The sequence below is a fragment of the Camelina sativa genome, chromosome 15 (genome assembly GCF_000633955.1).
Source record: "Camelina sativa cultivar DH55 chromosome 15, Cs, whole genome shotgun sequence".
Lineage (NCBI taxonomy): Eukaryota > Viridiplantae > Streptophyta > Magnoliopsida > Brassicales > Brassicaceae > Camelina > Camelina sativa.
The window spans coordinates 21,632,378-21,647,154 of NC_025699.1; the positions used below are offsets into that span (position 1 = coordinate 21,632,378).

Sequence of the window (14,777 nt, forward strand, 5' to 3'; positions counted from 1 at the left end):
GTGGCATAGTTTAAGATCTTTCCAATAAGGTAACTCCCATAAAATACTCTGCTTATGCCAGTTGTGATTTTCACCATATCCTTGTAATTTCCCTCGGTTCCCTCCACACACAACTGTTTTGGGAAAACATTCAACTTCTTTCAAGAGCTCTTCACTTGTAAACAGTTCAGGCCGTCGAAAGCTATGATCTATTGGTAGAAAACAGCACTGACAATCAAACCAACTTGTTTTCATACCATTATTTAGCTGAAATGCAGTTGTCTGATCTAAACAATAAGGATATGCCAACCGACCATGAGTTGTCCACCCAGAAAGCATAGCATAAGCAGGAAAGTCACTTATTGCCCACATAAGTACGGCTCTTAAAAGAAAATTCTGCTTCACATAAATATCATATGCATCCACGCCGTTATACCACAAATCTTTTAGCTCTTCTATTAGCGGTTGAAGAAAAATATCGAGACTTCTCTTAGGATGATTTGGACCAGGAACCAGAACTGTTAAAAACATCAATTCTTGTTTCATACATACCTCTGGTGGCAAATTATACGGAGTCAAGATCACATGCCATAATGAATAGTTATGTCCTTAATTACATGCCAAATGGACTAAAACTGTCTGTGTATAATCCAAGGTACACATTTCCTGGCTCAGATGCAAAGTCAGGGAAAACTTCTTTAAAATGTTTCCACGCTTCTCCATCAGATGGATGACACATTTCTCCACTACTCATCGTATGTTCAGCATGCCATCTCATATCTTTTGCAGTAACCTCAGATTGATACAATCTCTTTAATCTGTTGGAAATTGGCAAATAAAACATCTGACGATATGCAATCTCTTTAATCTCTTTGTCTATTCTGCAATTATCTTGACAAACATCAATTTTTTTACAAGGCAAACCCAAAGACCGAAGCTTCTTTAATTCGTAGTAAGATTCCATTGCGTTATTCTCTTCAGGCAAATATTTTTTCATCATCTCACAAATCGCATCCATACAATTATTGGGTAGATTATAATCGGTCTTCAACTTCATGAGTCTAGCTGCTAACGAGAGTTGCGAAAGACTTTCGTTACATCCATTATAAATTGGATGTTTTGCAGCATCCAAAATAACATAAACTTTTTTGCTTCAGGATTAGGCTCTTCTTCCATATTGTGATCAAATCCAGATTCTGTATAACAAAATGCATTAGAAACCATTGCCACATAAGGATTTACAGGCTCTGTGTGAGACTCAGATCCCAAAGCATCTTCAACTGAATGATTTTCAACAAAATCGTAATTTTCTCCATAAGAAACTCAAACCCAATAATTAGGCATAAAGCCCCTATTATATAAATACCCCGAGACGGTAGCTTCTGGCAATAAAGGTCTATCATTCTTACATTTGTAACATGGACAAAACAGTTTGCCACTCTCCAAAAATAACGGTTCACTCTTTGCAAATCTCATAAAATTTTCCAACCCTTGACAATATTCATCTGATGGCAAATTTTTTTTGTGGTCGATTCTTTCATACATCCAACTGCTTGTAACAAATCTATTATTATTTGATGACATTATAAATTTGACCTGAAATATCCAAAATCATATGTCATAAAAAAAACTTATTATGTACTCTTTTGGGCAAGACTTATTATACGATAGAACATTAAATCAGTTATTTAGAAAATAACTATACAATATTTACTACAGATCATTGGAGCAGTTATGTATTAGCTAGATGATTGTTTCATACAATGTTGACAAAAACAATAATTTGTTAATACAATATTCAAACGAGAGATGAGCTTAATTATAAAAATCAAGACAAATAATAAAAAACTTAGCTCTCTCTAGCTAGATATACGGGACGAATAATAAAAAGTACCCAAAGAATAAATTATTGATAGATCGTATGCAAGAAGTTTATATATTCAACACACATGATGAGATTTCCTATTCGTATCACTAATATAATATAAGAATAATAAAAATTTTATAGTTTCTATGTAATTAGAATCCAAAAAGGATAATTATAAAAAAAAAAAAAATGTTAGAAAGCGTTCTTTGCCTTATAAATGAAAATATTTTACTTTTTCTTAATTTTTCCTTGTGATTTTTTCTAACTAATTTTGGCCGCCTAATATTTTGGTTTTCCGCAAAGAAAAAAATTATTGAGATTCTTTTACCTTTTTTTCCTAAATTTTCTTTCAACCTATTTTTTTCCCATATAAACTCTCTAATCGAACTAGCCTCCGTTACTCTGTTTGATGGATCTCTCTACTGCACAAATCGATTTATATTCTTGTCAGCTTTTGTTCTGTGACTCCATCTTAATCTCTATTCTGCAAAACTAAACAAAAATCTAATCTTTGTTTCTGCTTTAACAAGTTATTTTCCTCTGCATCTATTATTTGTTCCTTGTTTATGTCAATTATTTATTATTTCATTACAGTACTCTTGTAGATTTGTTCCTTGTTTCGGTCACTTATGAAACATGGTGCCTGGCAATTTAGAATTATACAATAGTTTGCTTCTCATTTTCTTCTCGTGAGTCTCTTAATAATTCGACTAACTAATAATTAATTAATGTTAATGTTTCCATACAGATTTCACCTCTGTTTTGACTGAAAGGCAAAAAGATGAACTAGGTACTATATCTCACTATTGTAGATTTTGAGTTTTTTAATTGTTAAAACCATCTTTTATTGTTCAATACTTCTGTGCAGATTCCAGATGATAGTCTTGATGAACCATTTTCTGGTAAATACTTTTTCACTTATCTTCTTGTAGACCTTGTTTTCTTATTTTAATCTTTTTGGTACTAATTTATGTTGATCCATTTTTTTTTTTGGAACCTCCTGATATACGTAAATGGTTTCCAAGCTATGTGTATGAATCGCCAATGTTGGATTCAAGTGATCCTTGTTTTGATTCGTTAATTCCTGATATAAGTGAATGTATAAAGGAAACATAAATGAAGAAATAGATCACCAGATTTGAAAGTACATTCGATGTTTGTCCTAAAACGATATTGCTAAATACTTTTGAACCAATTTTTATCTCTATCCAGCTGACATATTATTTTTCTTGTAGATTACAGAAGTAGATCACCTCATAGTTGACGAGAGTGATATTGAGGAAGATAATACGTCTAGTATTTTTTGAAAACCTGTGAGGAAGCAAGATAATATAATAAGAACAGATAATCAGAATAGCACTACAACAACAACCATTGAATCAGAAGTGATTCTTTGAAAAGGCGAGTCAATTACCTAGAAGACGAAGTAAAAAAATTGCATGATCTTATTAACTCTTTGATATCAAAGGTACATTATGTTGACTATGTATTTTGTTTATATCTAGAAAATCATTAAGTGGTGGACGATGAGACATGAGATTAACATTCTTTTATTTATATTCATGATGTTTTAGGAATTAAGTGGTGAACATGAGATGGATGGACATGAAGTAAGCTTATAATGAATTTTCTAACTATAAGTTAAAATAGTTATCTACTTTAAAATAATAATATTATTTTTTAGTTTTAAGGAAAATTATGAAATATTAACGATGATGATGTAATTGACTTATTTATAAAAAGAAGGTTTTTAGTTATTAATCTATATTTTCTTTAATACAATACAATGATCATTCTCTATATTAAAAGGTCATAAATGTGTGACAAATAATTTTGTCTCAAATAAACGTAACTATTTGTGGCTACATGATTGTAGTAAAACCGTCACACTTGTTACAATTAATAATATCGACACTATTTATAATCAAATAGAGACAATTTTTGGTGACAATTTAATTGGTAATAACATTGTGACGATATAATTACGAATTTATGACTGAAAAATTATGCACAACAAAGTATCTAAACGGTCACAAATTTGTGACAAAAAAATTTCATCCCAAAATAACGTCACAATGACAGCTTTTTCTTGTAATGTTTGGGTGTGTTTTCTCCTTAATGGGTTTGCGTTTCTGGTCTATTAATAGAGTATGTCTCGACGTCCGAACCCTGTTTCTTATGAGGTTGTTTGGTGTGTTCTTCAAGCCTCGATGGGAGTCACCAACTAGCTTTTGCGTCACTAAATTTAGAAGACCTTGTTTTGGACATACTTCTGTCCATAAATCTTGCTGGAGTGGATATACTTCTATCCTCCTCCCCGGTTTTGGTTTTGCTTCTCTTTCCAGGTTATTGGAGAAAAGCATTCCACCGTCATCATTGCTTCCATAGCACTTGTGCATTCAACCGTCTCAAGGATGCTTTCAAGAGATTTCTTACTATGATGGTTTCAACGGCTTGTTAGCTTGGTGCCCTATCACCTTTATCATTTCAGCCAATATTATGATTGTCATGTCTGCCCCAGTGGCGAACTCAATCTCGAGCAACATCTCACCTTGTGTGTTTGGTGTTGTCCAAGGTGTCTTCTTACTTATTCGCTATATTGTTTTCAAGGATCGATGTTTCTGCGACTACAGGTATTGTCTAAGTGTTAGGATTGTTTTGCTCTATCATTCTGTCTGCTTGTATCTTTTCTTTGGACTTGCATTTGGATCAGGGAGTTAGTTAGCTTTGGCTCCTCCCTTTGTAATGTTTCCCATTTTGGAGGTTGATTAGTATGAAATAAAATCTTGGTGCACAAAAAAAAACATTTATGTATTTTTAACTAAAGAGATCCTCTTAGTTAACAAAAGCATGGGCTTTGGCTCAAACAGAGGATATGATAGTAGCATCGGCTATTCCCATTGAGGTTGTTCCCTGGGGAAGTAGGGGCTTCGGTGTTCCTAATTCTTTGGCGAGTTATATTTGTTTTGTAGATGGTTCCTCGAAAGCAACAGACCATTATGCGGGTAGAGGGTGGTTCTGCACGTCACCATGGGGTGATGCCCCCACTATGGGAGCTGCCAACCTTCGGCGTAGTCTTTCCCCTCCTCATGCCGAGATTGAAACCCTTGTCTAGGCCATGCACTGTATGCTTGGGGCGGATAACCAATTTGTCGTTTTCCTCACCGACTGCTCCGACTTAGTGAAGATGGTGTCTTCGCCTTCCGAGTGGCCAGCTTTCACACCTTATTTGGAGGACATCCAGGTAGATAAGGAGGAGTTTACTTCCTTTTTCTTAGTCTACGTCTCGCGCTCTCAGAATGGTAAAGCGGATAATCTAGCGCGATGCGTTCGCACAGTTCCGCATTTTAATTACCTATGTAAACAATGTACCTTCGTATTGGTTTGTTTGAGCCAATCTTGTTCCTTTGTTGTCAAAAAAAAGATCCTCTTAAATCCTCCAGAATCCTTAAAAATAATTAAAATTCAAATCTTTAAAACATTTTGAATAATACTGGGTTTTAAACTAGATTTTCAAATCATTTATTCAATAAGATTGGATTTCAAAAGACTTCTTAAAATCCATGTTTGAATAAAATAAGATTTTTTAGTTTTAGACAAATCACTTAAAATGTTAGATTGAATACACCCCTCTAAAAGAGCACATCCAATTGTTTATTTGTATTTAAATTTTAAGAATATTAATAAATAAATAAAATTATGAAAGAGATATCTATGCATAGACAATTTTGGTGAAAATGGTTGCATTGAGAGAAAAAAGTTGAAAAAGATAAGTTGAATATTATAGGTTGAATATTATTCATCTGCGAAATATGAGATGAAAGAGTTGAACAACAAGTAGAAAACATCGATCAAGATGCTTAAATCACAGATTGTGACCATACACAGGCTTTCCAAGATGAACATAATCATGTGTATTTTTCTGTACAGATTGAATGCGAGAATTGAGTTGGGTTGTTAAGTTTTTATACTGCTATAGATTTTTCAAAGTGAGAATTGAATCAAAGGGAGGGAGCAAAGCAAAGGAGTACTAAAAAGATAAGTTGAGTCATAATCTTCTGCAACAATGTGTTGTTTTGTCAATCAGGACACTTCAATCTTTCCCACAGAACAAGATATCATATTTGACTATAATGATCCAACTACATAAATATACTATTTGTAGCAGGTCAATCAAAGTCAATAAAACCAGATAAACTGATTTAGACTCAATTTCATTTCAACCAAATCATAATAGAGATAATGGAAAAGATTATCAAAAATTCCCATATTGTTTTTTGCTTCCTATTTCTTTTCTTTCTACCATAAGATTAACTGATCTACTATTTTATGTAGTAATAAAAGTCTCACATTTTAACCTTGTCCAAAAAATAGATATATAATAATTATGTTTAGCCAAACATAGGTTTATTTTGACTAAAATTGCTTGGTCAAAAATAAAAATTAATAATAATGACAATAAATTTTCACTCATTTCATATGTAAATGTTTGTATTTTGTTCTTTGACTGAAATGGGAAAACGGCCAATTCCCCCCTGAACTTAGTTGCTTTATCGTATTCATACACAGATCTTTGGAGTGTGCCTAAAACTACATGAACTTAACTAAAATTTGAATTTTCTACATGAACTATTGAAATCAAGCCAAAACCATCATATCGAGTAACGGTGTTACTCTTCCGTTAATATATGATGACTGGACGCCACACTGGACCCTTAAACGACGTCGTTTTATTGTTTTAAGAAAAAAATTGAAATAAAATAAATTTCAGAAACTGAAGAATCGAACCATAGAACTCTAACACACGTGAGCAAGCGATTTAGCAGCTGAACTATAGTAACAAATCGTACAACTGCAAACAGGTATACATATCTATACTTATATATACATTTACGATGCAAATTAAAAAACTAAAGAAAATTAAAGCTTATCCTTTCTTCTCCCCCGATCTTCGTTTTCTTGTTTCTACACGCTTCTTTCGCCGCGTCTTCAACAATTGGGATATTTATGACCATTAATTTTTCTTAATTTCAAATTAGGATGTCATATATCAACTGAGGTTAATTTGAAATTAGGATGTCAAGAACTGAAATATCTATCACCCAATTCATTTTCAGTTACAATTTTTTTTTTTTATAAAATCAAGTTCAGCTATTAAGGATCAGATTTCATACATGATTTGAATCAATTTTGATCTAAACTAACAAAAAAATCCCAATTACTGATCCAATCCATGAAAAATCAACAGTTACAGTCGGAGAAGAGAAAACAAAGGAAAGAAAAGGGTTTCCTTTTCTTTTATAATTTTTGCGTTGTCTTAGATATATTTGTTTATCCCTTTCACATATATTGAAAAGTTACGGTAGTTCAGCTGGTTTTATGGTTGGTTGTGAGTACTAGAGGTCGGGGGTTCAACTGCCTACGCTGTACAAACTGATTTTTTTATTTTTTTATCTTAAAACAATAAAACGGCGTCGTTTAAGGGTCCAGTGTGGCGTCCAGTCATCATATATTAACGGAAGAATAACACCGTTACTCGATATGATGGTTTTGGCTTGATTTCAATAGTTCATATGGAAAATTCAAATTTTAGTTAAGTTCATGTAGTTTTAGGCACACTCCAAAGATCTGTGTATGAATACGATAAAGCAACTAAGTTCAGGGGGGAATTGGCCGTTTTCCCTTGACTGAAATACACTTTACTTTTGATATAACTAAATACTTTACATTTAGTTCATTTCACTTTACATTTAGTTCATTTGCTACTTTTACTATGTATCTATAATCTATTTTTTGGAGAAAAATGTTGAATATTTTTCCTTAACTTTTATTTAAATATATAACATGTTATTTTACGGGAAACGTACTTGTTATAATATTATGTGTAAACTTAATCAAGTTCATGTATATAACAAAAAATCTAGCACGTAAAATCTAGCATGTAGTATTAACCAAGTTAAATTCCTTTTTTTCAAATCTTGCGTGCATAAACTCATTTGTATATCTAATGAAAAATAAAAATAATAATCTAATGCCTAAACTCAATCGTCCACATGATTAAAAACTCATAATAATTATTAACCTAATTAAATAACATACACAAACTCACCTATGTACAGTAAAACCTCTATAAATTAATAATGTTGGGACCATGACATTTTATTAATTTATAGTGATATTAGTTTATCTATAAATTGATAATTATTATTTTACAGTGTAAATTAATAATTATTAATTTATAGGTATATTTTAATTGTTTAATTTTTACAAAATTATGAATTAAGACAATTTTTGGAAAATAAGATTAGAATTTTGGATGTTGTAAATTTTATCGTTTGGAATTGAATTTGACATAATTAAAAAAATATTGTTGACAATAAATTACAAATATTATAGACAAATTCACTTATAAACATGACATAAATATTCAAAATTTTTGAATAAGAATATCAATTATCGTACTATAATAGTCTATCAAACTATCAAAATGTAAATGATGCATATTTAGAAATTGAAAACTTTAAAAAGTTTTAGCTGTTTTATGAAATGTTATAGAATATTTTATATCATTATAGTTTGAAGATACAACATAACAATTGTTTTATAGATATGAGGTTTAAGAGAAACATACTTTACTATATCAACATATATATACATATATATATATTTACATGATTATTAATTTATGATATTATTGGGACCATATTTTACATGGGGATTTCAAAAAAAAAATATTATCTTATTATTTTATCAAATTTTGTTATTTTTTACACTGTCCCAACTTGAGACTAGCAAAATTTATTAATTTATAGTATTTATTAAATTAGAGAGTGTTAATTTATAGAGTATTAATTTATAGAGGTTTTACTGTATATCTATTTTGAAGAAAGAAAACATCAAGGGTGAAATAAAAAACACGACTCATGGTAACTAAATTAATAAAAATCTATACTTTACCTATCTTATTAAATTGGGAGAAAAACTAGATTGACCCAAATTAAGAAGCTAATTACTAAGATAACTCATAAAATATGAGGGTTAGATGAGTTATTTTTTGGTCAAAAATACCCTTTTTGCTTTGTTAGGAAAAAAAATAAAGTCAAATTTACCCTTCCAGAATTTTTTTTAAGAAAATCAAAATATTTTCAAAAGTCTGCCGGACTAGTTGTGACATATTTATTTGTGTATGACAGATTTGTTTTTGCACAACCGATTTATTTTTGTATGACAGATTTTGTATGACAGACTTATTTTGGACGACAGATTTTTTAACTACAGTTATGACAGATTTATAATTGATGACAGATTTATTTTTTACGACAGATTTATTTATAAAGACACCACAGACTTTCACAATATATGACAGATTTGATATAATGTTTGGCAGATTTCTTTTCCACAATTATTTCAGATTTATTTTCTTGATAAAAGATCTGTCGTAACATGACAAATTTTTTTACGGAGAAATAATTACTAGGTTGACCTCTAGTGATAACAGATTTTTTAAACGTTACAACAGATTTTTTAATTTAACCAAAAATCTGTCGTTTGATAACAGATTTATAACGTTTTTAAAAAATTGCTAAAATGACCTATGCGAATACCATATGTGATGGCAGATTTTTTAATGTTATGACAGTTTTTTTTGTTTGCTTCCAAAAATCTGGTGTTTGATAACAGATTTATTAGATGTAAAATGTAAATATAGTGACAACAGATTTGTTTTAAGTTATATTTTTTTCAGTCATATTTTTATTAATTATATTTTATAAATCATATTATGAATCATATTTTTAAACTCATATATTTACAGCATATTTTATACATTTTAATTTTCTTAAATCTTATTAAAAATTTTAACATTATATGTTTATATATTAGATTATATTTTCTAATCTTATTTTAATATTTTTATATACATTATTTTAAGTTATAATTTCATACATTATATTTTTTTAAAAACTTATTTAAACTATATAATCTTAAACTTCATATTTTTAAATCATATCTTTTTAGATAATATTTTCATTAACAATTTTTGAATATTATTTTTACACATTATATTTTAAATCGTATTTTATTTTTATAAATTACATTAAAAATAATCATCATATTTTTAATCATTTTATATTTTTTATTAATTATATTTTAAAATCAAAATTGTAAATCCTATATTTTTTTGGTTTTTCGTTTTTTCAAAAAAAAATTAAGAAAAGAAAAAGTTTATGGGTTTTTAGTCTTTCTACATTAAAATTAAACATCATATGTTTTAAGCATTTTATATTTTTTATTAATTATAAATCAAAATATTAAATCCTATATTTTTTTGGTTTTTCGTTTTTCAAAAAAAAAAAATTTAGAAAAAGTTTCTGGGCTTTTAGTCTTTTTACATAAAAATTGTGTCATTCTAGTTATTGGATAGGATGGAGTGTTAATCTAGCAATTAATTACCAAATTTGTGTCAAACTAGTATATATTCACTATTAATTAACACTAAAAATTTCACAAGATGCTTTAGTAGTCAAAGAGTAATTGTCATTTTATGCAACAAATTAAAACCTGGCAACATATTAATAAAATAATAAAAAAGTGTCCTAAGAGAAGTAGCTCCATCCAGCCGTTATAAAATGGGGCCTAGACGTACGCATAGACATAGTTATCTCAGACGAGAAGCACCAGTCTTGAGCGGTGGAAACGGGTCTGTATTTTTCAGCCAGAATCAATCTTTGTCTAAATCTCTGGTAAACGTTTTACATATACGTTGCTGTTTTGTTTAAATCATCAAAGAAAATTTGTTGTTCTTCTCCGTTACGGTCTAAGATAGCTCTCCATTTTAGTGTTTGTTTGTGCGATTAGACAATCGCGAGTCACAGAATCGTTTTCATTTAAATACAAGTTAGGGTTAACATAAGACTAGATCTAGTGTAACAGAAAGAGTTCAAAAACTATTTTTATGACTAATTATTCTTTGTATTATGTGTGTGTTCCTCTTCCTCGTCATGTGTGGTCTCCTGGATGTGTTAAGATTATGTTTTTTGTGAACCATAGATTGCATAGTTTTCATCACATGAATAAGCAAGCACTGGATCTAGTTGGTTTTTCAGAATCTGCACTCCAAAAACTATATATTGTTATAACTTTTTTATAAGTCTTATGTGTGTCCTCATCTTTTTGTGGTCTCCTGTATGTTTTTTGTATGATAATCTTTGAGAAGATTATCCTAAGTAAATTTTGCTAGATTGAATTTGTTCTGTGAATTTGATTGATAAGTCACAAAATAATTGCAATTGTTTCATGAGTTTCTGGCTTTAATACTAAGATTAGTCCTAAATTTAGCCATGATGTAAATTTTGTATGAAATATATATTTGGATTTATGTATAGATTTGGTTACGGTTTAAAGCTATGTTTTGAGAATCTGTAGAATCACGGAATGAGAAAATTATATCGCGATTCTACAGAATTTTAACCAATTATATATTCTTGCTAATTTTTATATAGTTATTTCCCGCGGTATCTAACGGTATTTATTTCTAACGGTATTATCGGTAAAACCGGTAATATAATATTATTTTGGAAGTAACGTAACGTATGTTTTTGTTGTTGGCTTTACTTATCTATTGATGTAGTAAAGAATTATGACACCGAGAGCCTCGTGGCAACCTGAATACCACAGAAAATTTGTGGACTTATGCTTCGAGAAGAAGGCGTTAGGGCATTTACCTGGAATGGAGCATATACTGACACCTTTTGGAAAAGAGACGGGAGCGAGGTTCACCATAAACCAGCTTAAGAATCATTATGATACAATGCTCAAGAAGTGGAAGGTATGGTTAAGACTGGTTCAGTGCACTGATATGAAATGGGATCCCCAGACAAAAATGTTTGGTGCCACTGATCAAGACTGGGCCAACTATTTAATGGTACAAACCAACATTTAAAAAAAATAAAAATAAAAATAATTTATAATGTTTTAGTGTTTGTTTATTAGAATAAAACATAGGATTGGATTTGTTACAGGTGCATCCTGAGGCTCGGCCGTATCAGTGGGAGTGGCCTCCATTGTATTTCGAGAAACTAGAGGTTATCTTTGCAGGTGTTAACATAGATGGTGAGGGTACTTCAGGTAGCAGAAAAAGGAAGCATCGTTATGAAGAAAATGATACTGGAAGCGCCGCGTCTAACATATGTCATCCTCGGTATATATGGTCGTCGTCGTCCTCATCACATGATATTTTTGTCGAGTTATGTTTCCAAGAGTCATCAAAACCAACCAGACGTAAGGGAAGTTATCCAAAGGAGACTTGGGATATGATGGTCGAGACGATCAATCGGGAAACAGGAGGAAACTACACACCAATGCAGCTCAAGAACCACTGGTTTAGTACAATGCAAACCTGGAGGGAATGGTGTCAAACTGTTGGCGCTCCCATCTTGAAGTGGGATGCCAATACAGGCAAGTTTGGAGCAACTAACGACGACTGGGATAACTACTTGAAGGTATAACAAAACGTTTACTCGATATCTTTTATATCAACTGGTAAATTTGAAGTTTGGGAATAACACTAGACTGGATCTTTTTATGTTGTTGTTGTTGTTGATTCTATAGGGTAATCCTAAAGGTTCAAAATACAGATGGAAACCCATCCCTCACGCTGAGAAACTAGCAACCATCTACAGAGGTATCGAACCTGGAAATGCTCAACCCCGTACTTATCGCAGGAGAGTGATCCATCACCATTCTGAAGCACCACAGATGCATGAACCAGCTCCCTCATCAGCAGTCTGCATAAACGAGCCAGTCACAGGAGGAAGTGACGATATAGCTGATAATTATGAGGAAAATGTTGACGAGGATCATGAGCCTACTCCACTGATTAGGTTAGACTTGGAGGATGATGTTGAAACTGTAACTCCGGTATGCCACAGGCTCAATACCGAGCTGATGGAGAATATTCCGGTGGATGCATCGACATTGGTCAAGAAATACGAGTATACCATTCCGGAATGCATGGAGTGTTTAGACGCCATGGATGAGGTTGAGAAAGGCAGTGATCTTTACATGTTTGCTTTGGACTTGTTTATGACGAAGGAGCACAGACAGATCTTCTTGCTGTTGAAGACTTCAAGTTTCAAGATATCTTGGCTGCTTCGACGTCGATACGGTGGCTAAGATCCTATCTCCCAAATGGATATCGTATTATGTATATCGTATTATGTATGCTTATTATCTTTATTTTCAAGAAAACTTTATGTTTGTTGAAGTTTATTTGATGTTTTTATTTCTAGTTTATTTTATATATGTTTATGAGTATTATGCAAAGCTCTTTTCTTTTTTCCATTTTCCTAACTGTTATGCCAAACTCATGATATGGGTATTATCTAAATTATGTTGGAGTTTCCTTGAACAACAAGTAACCTTCATCTTCTTAATGAATTTATGGTTTTTTCATACATAGCCATAGGTAAGGTGAAAAACATGATTTTGCTTCCTGAGCCTCTCATACCGAGAGAGAAGTTATCGTTTTCATTTAGATTTTCGAAGCTCCTCTTATAACTAGTTACTGGATCATAAAAATTCGTCTCAATCAAATTTTTTTTAAAAATCATATTTTTATTAATGCAGTCACAAGAACCCCACGTACAGTATATATCATAAATGATACTAAAATATGTCTTTTTTTTTGTTGGTACATAAAAAAGTGTCTTTATTTGACTATATTATTAAATGTAACGCCTAAAAACGCATTAAATGTATCTGACAAAGAAAACAAGGGAATATGTACAAGTAGATAAATTCTTCTCTCTGGTTCTCTCCTTTTTTTGTTTCTTATTTCTTTCACAACCATTCTCTGATAAATGTAGTTTTATACCACTAATATTTGTTTCTCCCTCCATCTCTCGATAAATTTAAACTGCTGAACGCTCTTCATATTAAGAATAAGTTTTGAATTAGTTAATTTTTTTTATAAAAATGATTTAAGTTTGAAATCTGATCAAATTTTGTCAACTATGGCATTAAATGGTTATGGTTTTTCAACTAGTTTTTGGCTTAGTTTTTCCAAAAATCCATTTTTTAACCATTCAAGATTTTGAAAAAAGTTGATTTCCTAAAAAATAGAGAATCCTGATTCTAAGAAATTTTACTATTCTTCACAAAATCCAAAATCCTTTTTTGATGGGTTTTTGAGAATTTCCACTGAAAACTTTTTTTTCAATTTTCCTTTTTTTTTTTACAAAATCTGAAAACCAAAAACAAAAAGCTATAATCTAAAAACTATAATCTATAATCTAAAACCCTCTTAATATCTTCCAAACATTCATGGCCTATGTCTAAAAACTTCGGATGCTTGGTTATTCTAGATATTTTTGTTATTTTTGTTAAAAATATTTGATATGGATGGATTTATAATTGTAATTTTGGTAATTGGATTATATCAAATCTAAATATGCTACTATATTAATTGAGAAGTACAAATATGAAACTAACCTTAAAATGTGTAAAAAATTACATTCAATTGCCATTAGAAAAAATTAATTAAGCTTAATTAACTATTTAAATAAATATAATTAATTAAAAATAAAAAACACTCACAGATCAAATATTAAAAAATCTAAAAAAATATTTTCTTTCTCTAATAAATTATGGACGAAATTACTAATTATTTTTTTAAAAATATATATAAACCAATCAGGATTTTAAAAACTAAGATTTTATATCCAAGTATACAATACAATTATTTTTAATAACTAAATTATGATTCTCCTATCATATTTATTTTATTTTATTTACAAATTGTTTGGAATTTTCATATAATACTTATAATTAATAAAATGCATATTTTTCTGCATATGTTGTGATTTGAATTTTTAAAAATGAAAATGTATTACTCAATGTATGAAAATGTGTGTTTTAATTTCCACATCGGCGG

General features: G+C 30.4%; 1 protein-coding gene across 2 annotated transcripts; it reads left to right on the top strand.

Annotated features, from left to right (window-relative positions):
• LOC104747289 (L10-interacting MYB domain-containing protein-like) lies at positions 10,490-13,059 on the top strand. Of its 2 annotated transcripts, none has more exons than XM_010468898.2 (4): positions 10,490-10,587; positions 11,475-11,768; positions 11,866-12,345; positions 12,455-13,059. In XM_010468898.2, the coding sequence occupies exons 2-4, from the start codon at positions 11,484-11,486 to the stop codon at positions 13,016-13,018; spliced, it is 1,329 nt and encodes a 442-aa protein (XP_010467200.1). In that variant the 5' UTR covers positions 10,490-10,587; positions 11,475-11,483; the 3' UTR covers positions 13,019-13,059. The 2 variants fall into 2 exon arrangements, with proteins under 2 accessions (XP_010467200.1, XP_010467201.1); XM_010468899.2 differs by having other exon boundaries at positions 11,480-11,768; positions 12,455-13,018.

Excerpts from the sequence above, each read along its gene's own strand:
- LOC104747289 (XM_010468898.2), top strand. The coding sequence starts at position 11,484 with ATGACACCGAGAGCCTCGTGGCAACCTGAATACCACAGAAAATTTGTG. Across the intron at positions 11,769-11,865 it reads ACTGGGCCAACTATTTAATG|GTGCATCCTGAGGCTCGGCC; the intron begins GTACAAACCAAC and ends GATTTGTTACAG. Across the intron at positions 12,346-12,454 it reads ACTGGGATAACTACTTGAAG|GGTAATCCTAAAGGTTCAAA; the intron begins GTATAACAAAAC and ends TTGATTCTATAG.